Source organism: Astyanax mexicanus, chromosome 12 (assembly GCF_023375975.1).
Source record: "Astyanax mexicanus isolate ESR-SI-001 chromosome 12, AstMex3_surface, whole genome shotgun sequence".
NCBI classification, from domain to species: Eukaryota; Metazoa; Chordata; class Actinopteri; order Characiformes; family Acestrorhamphidae; genus Astyanax; species Astyanax mexicanus.
Window position 1 is genome coordinate 11,333,113 of NC_064419.1, and position 15,496 is coordinate 11,348,608.

The 15,496-nt window shown below is 36.3% G+C and overlaps 1 protein-coding gene across 1 annotated transcript in view; it reads right to left on the bottom strand.

The window, feature by feature from the left end:
• Positions 1–15,496, bottom strand: part of cacna2d3a (calcium channel, voltage-dependent, alpha 2/delta subunit 3a) — a 413,801-nt gene that overhangs the window by 322,974 nt on the left and 75,331 nt on the right. Inside the window, exon 3 of the mRNA XM_049485574.1 lies at positions 12,056–12,172. Coding sequence (XP_049341531.1) covers positions 12,056–12,172 — 117 coding nt within the window. The remainder of the gene's footprint in view (positions 1–12,055; positions 12,173–15,496) is intronic.

The window sequence follows — 15,496 nt, forward strand, 5'->3', positions numbered from 1 at the left end:
AACAAGACAGCAAGTCTTTGTGATGCATCAAGAGCCACGGCATCCAGGGTAATGTCAGCATACCACCAAGAAGGACCAACCACATCCAACAGGATTAACTGTGGATGCTGTAAAAGGAAGCTGTCTGAAAGGGATGTTCAGGTGCTAACTCGGATTGTATCCAAAAAACACGGCTGATCAAATCCCGGCAGAATTCAATGTGCACCTCAGCTCTCCTGTTTCCACCAGAACTGTCCGTCACCACAATAAATTATTGTGCTCTAAAACCAGGTGTTTCAGTTTCATTGTCCAACCCCTGCACTATATAAATTATAAAATAACATTAAACATTTAAATCTTTTAAACTCAGTAGCAGTGATACTAGCATCTTTACTGTCTAAAACTTATATAGGTATAGGTTTTCTTTGCCTTTTTAGCCAGATACATCATTCTACTTTAAATTAAATTTTATATCCTGGCCAAGAGGGTTGTTGCTTTTTGATTTGTGTTTTTCACCCCCATTCATAAAGTCTATAAAGTCGCCATACAAGTAGAGGACTTCCATTTAAAGGATGTACATTTACAAGCCATCTTCAAAGCACTGTAATGGGAATAAAGAGGAACATACTGACATTTACTCTCATTTAAAGTCTATGGTACAGGCTACCTCACGGGGGATTTTATGACAATATGGGGAGCTAATCATAACTTGCAGTACTGTCTGTTCTTAAGTGAAAAAGTAACCTAACATTGTGTATTAGTTTTACCCCACTGTACTGAACCTATACTGAAACATGATGTTTAATCCACAGTGTAATCTACCTGTTTTATTAACTGAGAGAAATACTCAGTTAGTGAAGTACAAATCTCCCAAAATCATTAGAATAAAGAAACTGAAGTATTCTCCAGCCCTGCCTCAGTACTGAAGAGTGCAGTGTTAAGCTCCAGCAGTTACAGAAGCTGCTCGTCATTTTAAGCACTTTTTTTTCGAAAGGCTCCTGCCAAGCAGCTTTGCTTCGGATCGCATCCCTTCTTCTGATGTGCTCGTGTACACCCCCCCCCCCGCCCCCCTCCCCCACACAGGTGTGCATGCACACACACTGATACATTCCCTGTCTGTCCATCCCTGTGGTTATCTGCAGGTTTTTACACTGATCCCTCCTCTTTATCGCTCCATACCACCTGCTGAGCGGAGTCAAACTCCATGATGGCGAGGTGGATGTGTGTGCTGAAGCTGTAGCAGTGCTTCTCTCTGTCTTTCTCTCTCTGTGACAAACAAACATACACTCTCTCCTCTGTTTCTGACCACTCTTTCTAAGGTAAACATCTGAATCTGAATTGCCTTAAATATGCTAGTTTTCCTTTTGTTACCAGTGGGGTCAGTCTAGGGGCAGTGGTTATGTTAGAGTGGCTGTCACATTGTTGTCCTGTTTCATACCTTTCCTGATGTGTCTCTGTGTTTCTATCTTTTCCCATGCCTGCCTGTTTTCCTATCCACATGCTTTCTGGCACGTCTCCACCTGATTTAATTTGTAAATCCGCCACCTTGTTACCTGTCCCCAGGTGTTTTCTGTTTCCTGTCTACTTCCGTATAAATAGCCTCTTTGTTTCTGTGGTCCCTTGTCGGTTCTTGTTCTTCTAGTTCTTCACTTTGTTTGCTCGTTCCATGCCTCAGTTTATTTCTCGTTTTTGTTGGTTAGTCCTGTTTGTTTATTCTTTCTATTTTTGTATGTATTTATTCGGTTTATTTCTGTTTCATTAAACATATATACCTGCATTTGCTTCCACTGTCCGTGTCCTCTCCTTGCGCCCCCCTGACAGTGGCCGATTACTTTGTAGCTTATAGCTATGCATTCAATATTTTCAATGTTTTATTTATACAGTTTTCAGTTACAATTTCACAATTCCTAATTTGCATAATCCTAATTCTAAATATGTTATTTATCTGTTTTTTCCTGTATCATTTTAATTTTCTTTTACATCAGCTATGTTCTGTGGTTTGTACGGTTTCATATACAATTTACATTAACAAATCAACCTATTCTCACAGTTGTACGGCCTTTGCTGTCCTTTCAATGAACAGCACATTCAGATTAGCTCAGACTGTAATAGAGGACCCAAGCTTCAGTGCAGAAACTGCTCACAGCAAGCAGCACTAGCTGAGAGTGAAACAGATCATTTAAAGTCACCAGGTTCAAATATTGACTTATTTACAGATAAAATAATTGAGCTCTTTGAAAGTAGTTGTAATAAAACAGTTTTTTTGTGTGGAGATTTTAGTATTGATTTGGGAAGTCAAATCGATTCAAATAATATTAGAACGTTTATTAATACAATGTATAGCTTAAGTCTTTATCCTTTAATAACCAAATCAACAAGAATTACAACCCACAGTGATACAGTTATTGATAATATCTTTACAAATATAAGAAATGAAGAGGTGCTGAGTGGGATTATGATAACTGATATAAGTGATCATTTGCCAGTGTTTACAATTTGTAAAAATAATAAGTTCAGTGAAAAAACAGTTTTAATAAAGAAAAAAATGATAAATACATCAAAAAAAGCTTTGGATAAATTGAAAGATGATTTAAAAAGACAAAACTGGAAGGATGTGTATGTTGATGATGTAAATAGAGCATATGGTGTGTTTATGAATATTTTGGAAACCCTGTATGAAAAAAATTGTATGCAAAAAAATTGTGCTAAGAGAAATGTTGCTGACAAGCCATGGATGACGAACGGGTTAAGGAATGCCTGTAAAAAAAAGAATTACCTTTATTCATGTTTCTTGAAATTGAGAACAAAAGACGCAGAAGAAAGATATAAAAAGTATAAGAACAAGTTGGTATGGATTATAAGAAAGCATAAGAAGGAATATTATAGTGACTTACTAAACAAAAGTAAGGGTGATATGAAAGCAACATGGGGAGTAATGAATAGTGTTTTGAAAAATCATAAAACACCTTCGGATATTTCACAGTATTTTGTACAAGATGACAAAAGTGTAATAGCAAACGAATTCAATCAATACTATGTAAATGTTGGCTCAAGCCTTGCAGCTAAAATACCAAAAGTAAATAATACAAATCATACAGTCATGGGTTGTGTCAACAGCATTTTTCTTAGTGAAACTGATAAAGAGGAAATACTAAGCATTGTAAAAAATCTCGCGGATAAAAGATCAAAAGATTGGGTTAACATGGATATGATGTTAGTGAAGGATATAATCAGTTGTGTTATTGAGCCGCTTACATATATATGTAATTTATCGTTTTCAACTGGAATATTTCCTGATAATATGAAAATAGCTAAGATAGTTCCTCTTTATAAGAATGGTGACAAATGTGTCTTTAAAAACTATAGACCAATATCTTTGTTGCCACAGTTTTCAAAAATTCTAGAGAAATTATTTGTGAATAGATTAGATAAATTTATTGATAAACAAAATATTTTAAGTAGCAGTCAGTATGGATTTAGAGCAAATAATTCAACATCAATGGCTCTCATTGAATTGATGGAGCAGATAACAACTGCTGTGGATCAAAAACAGTACTGTGTTAGCATCTTTGTTGATCTAAAGAAAGCATTTGACACCATTGACCATAGTATTCTTCTTGAAAAGCTGAATAAATATGGCATTAGAGGGACAGCACAACAGTGGGTAGCTAGCTATCTAGAAAATAGAAAACAATTTGTACAAATAAGTGATGTACGATCTGAACTTTGTAATATTACATGTGGAGTTCCTCAGGGTTCTGTACTTGGTCCAAAGTTATTTATTTTATATGTAAATGACTTGGTAAATGTGTCAGGATTCTTTAAATGTATTCTATTTGCAGATGATACCACTTTTTTTTGTTTAGGTAAAGATATAGAACGAATGTTGGATATTATACAGATAGAATTTGTGAAAATACAAACTTGGTTTCAGCTTAATAAATTATCATTAAACCTGGATAAAACAAACTATATGATATTCAGTAATAGAAAGAAAACTATTGATATTCCATTTAGAGTTGATGGTGTTGAGATTTGTAGAGTCAGTTAGGTGAAGTTTCTGGGTGTCATCATTGATGAAAAGCTGACATGGAAACCACACATAAATCATTTAAAAACTAAAATCGCTAAATCTATTGCATTATTGTACAAAGTAAGGGAGTTATTTAATGATAAAGCTCTGTATATATTGTATAATGCTATAATTGTTCCACACTTAATCTACTGTATTGAAGTCTGGGGAAAAGCGTGTAAAACAATTACAAATTCTATTCTTATTCTACAGAAAAGGGCTGTAAGAATTATCACCAGAAAACATTACAGTCATCCATCAAATACATTGTTTTATCAGTTGAAATTATTGAAATTCTATGATTTAGTTGACTTTTATATTTTATTATTTATGTATAAGGCTCATAAAAAAATATTAAGTTCAAACATTCAATTAAATTTTGTGAAGAGAAAAAGTTGTTATAATCTTAAGGGGATAGAGATGTTTGTAAAACCAAAATTTCGAACTAGTCTGAAGGAGCGGTGTACTGTAATTCAAGGAATAAGATTATGGAATAATTTGGAGAGTGATGTTAAAAATGCTAGATCAATGTATGTGTTTAAAAAAATGATAAAAGCTGGTCTGTATAAAAAAAAAATGAAATAGTATAATGTGTAACTATATAAATTGTTTGAGAAGGATTGATGTTTTTTGTCTATATATTTTTTTTTTGTTTGTTTGTTTTTGTTTTTTTTTTTGTTTTTTTCCAAAAATGTACTATTGTTCTTAAATATTTTTGGGATAAAAGGGGCAGATATTATAAGATTTTTTTCTTCTTTCTGCTGCCTTTCATTTTATTTGTGATTTGTATATTTCTCTTTTTCTGTAAAATTGTATTTTGTTTATAATGAAATGAATAAATCTTAAATCTTAAATCTTATATTCAATGAATCCATTGAAACTCTGTCTGCTACATGAGGGAGGGAAACCCGGTCGCGTAAAGGCTGGTTTATACTTCTGCATTAAGTCAACATAATGTAAACAGTGTAGCTGTGCGAGCGCCCTATGCAGCTGAGTGCATTAAAACTTCTGCGTTTGTGCGTGTTCGGCTCAGCGGACCAATCATTGGGTTTGATCATTGGCGTAGGAACAGGGGTGAATGGGTGGGACAATATTAGAAACAGGTGGATTTGTCCCCCCCAAAAATGATTTCGTTTCGCTCAGATCAGCTGTACTATTAATGAGGAGACAGACCGGACCAATCACGGAGCCGGTTCTGGTATTAAGTCCCGCCTCTCAGTAGAAACAGCCAATCAGCTTACTAGTTTTGCGGCGCGTGGAGGAGAGGCAGTGTGCTGTTGGGGAAGCCCCTCCCCCTCGCTGTGAGATTTAGCAGCGGGCTCGAGATGAAGCAGCAGAAGCTGATTTTAAAACAGATCTGGATATACGGAGACTTTTCTAAATGTAAACTGTGATGATATGTTTCTGATAGCTGGTTAAAAATACACGTCACTGAATCAAAACACACAGATCAAAACCCACTGCGATTAATAAACTGCAGCTGTGTGAGTCAGTTAGCTTAATAGTGTTTTCCACCTGACCCAGCAGATCTGCTAATAAAGAGTCCTTTACCGAGTTTACCTGTTAAAATCTCTTACCCCCTATGGACCATAAATCAATCATTATGTATATCCAGCAGTGTATTAAACACATCATACCACCACTTACTTTACTAAGTGCCTTTAAAGCAGAGGAAGCTGTAGAATATGCAGAACAGTGTTAATATGCAGTAGAATATGTAAGAACAGGGTTGAGAAACAGTGCTGTAACCTGACTTCTGTTCATTTGTCCTGATGTTTATAAAAATCTCTATGAAACGTAAAGTTACATTCTTTTACATAAAATGACACCATCTTAAGAAGAGCTCTCAGTAAAAATAAAAGCGTGGGAGAAAATGTAAATATACAACAGAATTGACATGCCAATACATAATAATAATAATAATAAGAAGAAGAAGAAGAAGAAGAAGAAGAAGAATAAACAAATCTATTATTATAAATATTAGGTGATAACTGATCATTTTTGTCATATGTATATAATTCAGACATTGCATGCATATTTTTTTCTAACAACAGTCACTGTAATGTGGAGTAACATGTTTAGGTTGTAAAATCACCTTATAAAAATAATTTACTTTTAATTAGTAATTAATTAGTAATTTCCACAAATGTTGTTCTAGGAAACTATAGGGTGGGCTTGGCTTCATATTGGCAAATGTGTCCCCCCCAATATCAAGCCCGCTCATACACCCTTGGGTTTGATGTAGAAGTATAAAAGGGTCCAACAGAAAAGTAAGTATGTACTTTAGTGTGCTGCTTTGTTGTTGCTTGTTTGCAGTTTTTGAAGTGAGGAGATTCACCCCCACTGCCCCCCACACACAGACTCACCACTAACTCTTACTCTCTTACACACAATGTTGATTTATTTTAATAATCACATTTATAACAAATCACACCCAAATGAAAATACTGAAAGCATGTAGTATATATAAATTACGCTGTTACCTTTTGTAGTATTAGTGCTATACATAACTTCAGCCAAGTAGGCCAATGCTCCATATTCTTTTCTTTCAGGAGCTTCTCTTTTATTCGTGCTCTTTCATCTCTAACGCAGAGTTCACAGGCCTCAGGCTGTTCTGAAGCAGGAACACAATTAAAGCATCCGTGCCAGCCAGGGGGAAGCCATTTGGAGACGGACACATTCTTACCCTCCAGCTTAAATGCACTTTGAATGAAAAAGTCTCCTCTGGTACTCTATATGGCCAGAAGTATTAGGACACCTGATAATTTCTTCTGAAATTCAGGGTATAAATAGTCCTGGGAAGGCATTTGGAGCAGTGCTGTGAGGATTTGATTGCATTCCATGACCTTATATGTGCTTTATATCACGCTATCACATTGTACTACAGTGATGAGATAAGATGTCTGTGTGCATTTGCACAAATTTGCCAATAATAAGTGCAACATAAAGTAGCTGTATGTATTCATCAGAAAGGGTGTTTATAAACATTTGGACATACAGGGCCTTATCTCGCACCTTGTGCACAGATTTTTTTCACACCTTCCACATGTGTTGTTAAAAAAGCAACAGTGCTTCTGAATATATCTACATTAATGGATGTGGTGGTCTGGAAATGAGGTGTGTTCAGGTAAATTCCTGGTGAATTGCTATCTTAGCAATAGAAAGCACAGGTGCACCACTGACTGAATACAACCTAGGCAGATGTCAACCATCAAATGTTCCTTGCTATCTTAAAACTCAACAGTGCATAAACCCATAGTTTGTGCCTGTCAGCAGCTATGCAAACGTTTACATTAAGCAATAAACAGAAAGTAAATTGAAATAACAGTATTTTACATCAGCACAAAATATAGATAATTGTCATATTACTTAAATTGTAAAACTACAGACGTGAGTCAGATGCTCGCTTAGTCAGTAAGCACTCAGTAAATTGCTGATAAACAGGCAAAATACATTGCAACATAAATAAAAATCATATTTATATATAGGTTTATATAAATGAATAAATAAAAAACACCTAAACACAATCTAAAATTCCGGAGATGACAAACTTGAAAGTGAGACAGGATTGTTTAATTCTGGACACGTAACATTGGCGGAGGCATGCTGGGAATTGTAGTTTTGGACCAGGGTTTGTCCATAGACGGGAATGGAAGAGTGAGTGTTTAGAACTACAGGGTCCGTAGTAGGCCTTCACATTGTGAATGAGCAGATTGATAAGAATGAGAAGCGTTGGACTCGTCCAGGTAGCTGCACCATTAAAATAGCAATCTGCCAAAGTCAGAATACACCTGGTTCTTAAAGGAAATGGCAAGTAACACGCTGATTGGTTTATTTCATGTTACAGCTAAAACACACCCACGATTATTTAAGAGAATTAGTACATGCCTTTTGCGCATTTCAAGCTACATTAAGCATACTTTTCCTGTTGTTATGATAGCAAAGACACACTGACACGCCCTAAACCAAGCTGCTGAACTAAGGTCACTAAAATAGGATCCACAGTGTGTTTGCATGTGTTTTAGTGAATGTCTGGACTATTAGACCATAACCGCATTGTTCATGTCTGTCCCAGTCTTCTGGAGGAGCAATGATTACTCTGTCAATACCTACTATGGGTCATTACTTAACTAGCACACACACACACACACACACACCAGCATATTCATAAATACGCCCACAACTCAGAATGCATACGTGACTACAGTACACACACTGATACACACTCCTGAAAACTCCACACATTAAACACACCCACACAGTTCAGTGCTGACTGAAGTTCAAACAACCACACATGCAGTGTGTATTTACACACACACACACACAAACACACACACACAATCCAATTATGCTACCAGGAACATTTAACAGCTGGCAGGCTACATTACTTCAGGCCATTTAAACACTTACACGCTGCTCTGTGATGAACGTAAAGCAACATCAAACGCAGCCCTTATACACACTGACACAGCCCAGCTGCACAGAGAGAAGAGCTTAGATCGGGCTCAAAAAATCAACCCGAGCCTGTGCACGTAATGCCCGAGCCCGACACGACCTGCCCTATGAACTTTTTTTGTGAGCCCGAGCCCGATTTAAACTCCACATTTTTTTTCATCTTTTTAAAAATATTTTCGGGCTGTCTGAATAAGCAAAATCCATTCAGAATAATGTCAATTAACATTGCAACACTGAAGAAGCATAGACCTATTATTTAAGAAACGGGACATTCCAGGATTTTGGGACATTTCCTGTCCCACCACCTAAATTTCAAATGTACATATTCAAATGTAAATATATACATGACTATTTTTTGTGAAAAATGTACTTGTTATAAGACAAACTGTAAAATTTGGTGGAAAAATAAGCTCCTTAGATATTATTCAAAAGACCGAATACCTTTGGACCACCTCAAAAAATGTCCGTTTTCTCTTGTCCCACACATTGGGTGACCAACTCCTTTGGCAAATTTAACAATTAAAATAAGCTCTAAATAAATGACTTCCTCTTGTATATTGTTGATATGCACCTCCTTTACTTATGAAAACAATTTCTTTGGTCTACATTGTTTTGCATGTTACAGTTTTTATGCTATTAAGTTGTGTCCCACAACATGCGCTCAACCCTGTTACCATAAGGAATTTTACCTGCAGAGAAAGAGTTAAAATGTTTGTCTACTGGCACAAAGGAAGTGACATCACAAGGACATTTTCTGCCCACATGGCAAGACCAAGAGTAAGTGCTCTAAGTGAGTAAGTGCTCTAAGTTTTTTTCCAAATATGTTTGTCCAAGTTGTGTACATACTGTAAGACTAATAATGAGTAGACTCAAAATGTACTTTATATACTTATATAACCATGTTTGTCCTTGATCTTTTATACATAGCTAAATTTTACTGTTAGCATCTGTTGCTGCAGTAAAGCACAACTTAGCCTAGATTTGCAACCCTGTTACTCACAACCCTGTTACTGTAAGTTAACAAATATATTGCATAATCTAATAAAAAAAACTGCTTCGATACCTGAGCTTGACAAATCAAACATTTTGATAGTTTATTACCTGTATTTAATAAATATATGACTAAAAATGATCAAATTGAAGATCAAATTTTCAGAAGTGACCACCCTGAAATGTACCAAAATCCTGGAATGTCCCAAATATGTTTATTAAGAACTGATCCCCCTGTCTACTCTAATATAATTAACAATGTGTAGAAAAATAAAACACTTTCAGAACAAAAGATTCTTTTTAAACATATAGCCTTAGTGCTAAACACATAAAAAACAATAAGGCTATGCACTGCATAATTATACCGAAATGGACCAAGAACAATAACATCATTTACAATGACTTTCCTCTACTCTATTATAATTAACAATGTTTAAGAATATAAAATTCTTTCTGAACAAACACATTTTTAACAATTTTAAACTTATAGCATATAGCAAAACACAATAAAAAGCAATAAGGCTATGCACGTACAAATAAAAGATCTCACGTGCGCAGTGCTCACTGCAGTTCCAGAGCTGCGTGATTTTAACTTGTGCAACAATTTATTTAAAACACAGTTTGATTTGTTACTCTACTACATTGTGATTGTCACGGCTTAATTTTATATTAAATAAAAATAGCATTAAAAAAACAGAGCCCTTTTGTACTTTTTGAGCCGCACAAGGCATACTTTTCCTGACGTTACGATAGCAAAGACACACTGACGCCAAATTAAACTGCACAGTGCAGGGTTGATGTCTCGCCTATAGATGTCTAAAATAGGGCCCCAATTATTGAAAAAGGAAATATTTCTTTTATTATTATAATAGATTTTTTATAATCCTAGCTGAAGCTTCTTCATAAAGAAAGGCTAAAATAAAAGAGCTAGATCCTGTGTCAATATCTACTCTTCTAGGAAGGCTTTAGGTCAGGTACTGATGTTGGATTAGTTCTGGATCATAAACTCTACTCAAACTCATCCCAGGAATAATGGATGGAGCTTCATCACTGCAGAGAACAGATCCACCGCTCCACAGTTCAGCGCTAGGAGGCTTTAAGGCTTTACGTGCCGCTACTCCACAGCATCCTGCTTTTCTTTAAAATGTGTGCATCTGAACTCTTGTGTCAGTAGCAGGGCAGGGAAATATAACAGTATATTTATTTTTATGATGCATATTGTTTAATGTCACGCTCTATCGTCTATTCCAGGGGTGTCCAAACTTTTTTTGTTGGGGGCCAGAAGGAGAAATATATTTGAAGTCACGGGCCACAGACTCTGTAATAAAACAAATAATGAAATATACCACTTTAAATAATACATTTTCCTGATTACTTTCAATTACACACTATTTTACATGATTTACTATCTTTATCTTTGACAGTGTTTTGTAAACTAAGATTTTTCAAATTGATGTTTCATTTCATATTTCCATATAGTGAGTAATAAGGGAGTAAATGGTCAGTGTAACATTTATCAATTCAATTGTCAATTCAATTGTGGGTAAATTCTAAAAACCTTGTTTTATTAGAGCAGAAATTGGTTTTCGTACATTTTTCTAATTTTCTTTTTTTTTTGCACCTCACATCAGAATTACAGGAAAAATGGAAAAAAAAATGTATCTTGTCTCAATTTTCTGATTTTTACATCTTGCAACAAAAGCAAGTTGCATTATACCATCAGATTCTTTGCAAGAAGCAAAAAAAAAAATCTGAGAGAATGTGAGAAAAAATGAGAGAAAAAATGAGAGAAAAAATGAGAGAAAAAAATGAGAGAAAAAATTAAAGAAAACAGAAAGAACGTTCTGTTATCGAAAGGTAGAAATGAAAAACTAAAGATAAAAAAACAGATCAGTTTCTTCCTCACAAACTTCCTCTAAAACTATTAGAAAACATAAGCCACACTTTTTTCCCAAAAATCAACAGTGCACCTTATAATCCGGTGCGTCTTATGTATGAATTGTATCAGTCAGGTTGTAATGAGCAGTAAAACTACTCAGCTGAAGTACAGAGTTATACAGGAGTTAATACAGGCTGGAGCAGAATTAGCATTAGCCGCTAACCGCCCAAAGCGCTAGCTCTTTTGCCGTTTAGAGGTTCAGAGGGAGTATATCGGACTGTAGTCAGCGTTTTATATGGGACAAACTGCTAGCTGACAAGGCACTGGGTTACCAGAGCACTCAGGGTTCCTCAGTGTAGGGCTGTCGGGTGGCATTTACTAGCGATAAGTGCTGCCAACTGTGGCTAGCGCTGCTGCTAACCGTGTTGAAAATATTAGCACTTTACTCACCCAAATAAACAGTTTTCAGAAGGGAGATATGTGTAGATTAACATCCAGCCCTCTTTTGACTTTGAAAGAAATGTTTTTTTTTTTACCATACCTTATAATCTGGTGCGTTATATACACAGCCCTAATCAGGAAAGTAGGTAAACTCCCTTATTAGACTGTTGGTCTACCACAATTAGTCAACATAATAACACATTATGTTGCATATTATATGCACTCAAACACACACTTACCTTCATTGCCTCTGCTTTTTTATGAAACATCTCCTCCATGTTTTTTGCGAGTCTTTCCACTAGCTTGAGTCCATCGATTTCTTCAACTCTTACTGAGTGTTCATACTCTTTGTATTTCTGCAAAAAAAAAACCCACAGAAAACACAAGACAAGACTTAGCAAATCATTTACAGAAACACACTGTTCAATTATTTACATTTCTGTATATACTGTCGGGTAATACTGTATAAGTATCCAGTGTGATAAATATGACTGGGATTGATTTTATAAAGATTTGTGAGTTACTGTACTGTTAGGAGTACATATAATATAAAACACTAAGGCTTTAAATTAAGGCTTTGATTAGTATTGGGTTTACTTTGTCTCACAAAATTACACAATATATGAAGAAATCAGACTTCATTATCAGAACACCAGCTGAAGAAGGTAAAACAACAGACCAAATCCCCTTTTTCTCCAGTTAACAAATAAATTTAATTAAAATGATCATTCAAGCTACTATATTATTACATTTATAAACGGTCTCTTTTCTGAGTAAATAATTGCCGTTTGCTGTTGTTTTTCTATTTTACTTGGATAAAAACACACAGTGTGGAAAAGCAGCAGGAGCTCCTCAGATAAAGTTCTGTTCTCATTTCTTTCCAGAAATTTTCTTCTTAATCCTTTCAGACTAGCTTCAGTTAATCAAAATGCCACCCCTCCATTAAGCAGATGAAAAGAGGTTAATTTTTGTTCTATTTCTGTTCTTTTAGGACAATGTATTCTCCCAGTGAAAAAAAACTTGTATGCTGTTGATCTACTATAATATTGTAGTACAACAATAAAATTGCATTCTTTTGAAGAGCTATAATCTTTCCAAACATTGGAATTTAGAATAAATTCTAAAATAGTGTGTGTGTTGAGGATGGCGATTTGAGTGCCCAGAGAAAAGAGTGAACGGGTGAGATAAAAAAGAGAGAGAGAGAGTAAAATAAAGACAGAGTCTGTGTGTGAGAGACAGAACAAAGAAGTGAGGCACTGATATCAGACATTTGCATTTGCTTCTTAGACAACAACATTCATCACTGCAACAGACCGAGAATAAAAGAAACAAAAGAGAGGAAGAGCAACCCTCTTAACCTCTTTTCTTTCCCCAATCCTCTATATGCTCAGTCCTTTTCCTCTAGACCATCACTCTATCTCTTCCCTCGCTCTGATCCCTCTTTCCACCCCCTACTGGTTTAGTCTGCTGCTTCTCTTTCTCTTTTTTTCTCCGCTTCCTGGAGCTGTCCTCCGCGATTCTTCAGAGCCGATCAAAAGTTTGGGCAGAAGAAAAGAAGAGTCTGACCCGTTACTCTTGACAACCTCTGTGGCCAATCGGGGTGACTGAGTGATGAATGTGCAGCAAATCGGAGCAACACAGCCGATGGCCCTAAGCCAATCGGGATGATTGATGGAAGGCTCTGTAGCCAATAGCGGCTGACAGGGATGAGACTGCTCTCTCTTAGTGCGAGGAGCCTTTAGGCCATGGTGAGCACTGGAGATAATTGAAATGAAGTCTAAGACTAGATAAAGGCAATAAAGAGACAGCTCTAGGGAGCAGCTGCCATTGTTTCTTTAAAAAACAGCTTTGCTCTTTTAAGATTCACCTCAGAGAACACGTGCCCTCACACGATAGGCTATTTTGATACGCTGATTGCATCGTATTTGCTTAGATTTTGAATGTCTGGATGAGTTCAATCTTTTTCAGGTTAACTGGAAGTTTTTTGTGTTATGTTTTGTGGACTTGTGCTGGCGCTTTATTAAGAATTTTTACTGTCACGTCCTTGTCCTGTCCTCTGTCAGTCTCCTTGTTTTTCCCCTTCTTTGATTGTTGTCCTAGCTCAGGACTGCTCCCGTGTCTCTTCATGTCTCCGTTTATGTCAGAGACAGTGAATAAGATGAACGCTGTGTCGCTGTTCCCATTCATTCAATGAAAATGAAGCCAAAATCTTCTGGCATGTTGGCGATCCTGAAACCCGAGTCTGCGCAGTAGAGACCAGAGGAGGGAGAAAGACTGTGGAGATTTAAATAAACCCGCCCCTGAGGGCTGCCTCGAGAGAGCTCAAACAGTCTATGACAGTAAATAAATTACATGTTTTTTTTTTCGTCCATACTGTTTAATGCTGCAATACCTCACAGAAGACCAGACAACCAAACACTGAAAACACAGGAGCTTACATATACACAGAGGGAACAGGAAACACCTGGGGAAAGGCAATGAGCGGGAGGAGCTACAAATGAACACAGGTGGGAGTACTATTAACATGGGTGGAGACAAGGAGACACGGAAAGCCATGTGCTAGATCAACAAAAAAGAAGGAGAAAAACATGGAGACTGACAAGGGACAGGACATGACATTTGCCCTAAAATAACATCTTTTAAATTATTTTAATGCTTAAATTATTTGCATTATGTAGAATATATTCAATATGAATATTTCTAAGTAAACTTGTAATAATGTGTCGCTGTGCTGGGATTCGTCTCTCATGATGAAATGTTCTTTACATTTTAGAATCAGCTACAAAAAGTCCATCTTACCAAGTGCTACCAACTCCACTCAGCTGCTGTACTTTAATCAAGAATTAAATTTGGTCTAGATAATTTGCTTTATTGTGTGGATAGTGGTGTTTGTTAGCTCTGCTGTGTTGCTGTACTAGAACATAGCCTCTCAAAGTATGGGATGAAAGAAGAACTGTTGAGCTGAGTATTATCCAGTTAGTCATGTTAAAGACTTTATTCTCTTTCCTCTACAATACATATTAGTCTAACACATTTTATTCATTTGAATGGCAAAAGCAGCAAAAAAATAATGCTAGACTGGCCGTGCCTGCAGCCCTGTACAAAACTGCTGATGATTAAGTGGCTACAGCTGTGCTTCAATTCTGAAGTTCCATCTAGCAATTAAATAAGGTACTGCAGGTCTTGTGCAACTGACCAGCCCAAATAATGGGGATAATGAGCCCCACACAGAGCTGCTGTAAACCTTTACTCTCAAATATGATCTGATCAGCTCGCAAAAGTGACTAAATTAGAGAAATATTGGTCAATCGATAAAAGCACATTTTGGCCAAAAAGCTTTGCAAATATGTTATCTCTATACTCCTGGTTAGAAGTATCACAGTGGCCAAACACACAAAAGACAAACGTGGATACCAAACACACAGTTTATCAAATAAAGGGCAAAACCTACAGGAGTGGTCAGGGACAGGCAAGGTCTGTAACAGATGGGCTGCAAAGGTAAACAACAAACCAGAGTGAGCTGGCAAAATGGCCATACACTGGTAATCCAAATGGTTAGAAGAGCAAGGGGAAAACATAGTCAAAATACAAAAATAATTTTTGCAACGAGAGGCAAAAGAGAGGTTGAAAATACGAAACGGGTCGATAAAAAAAAGACAAACACAAAAATACCGGGCAAG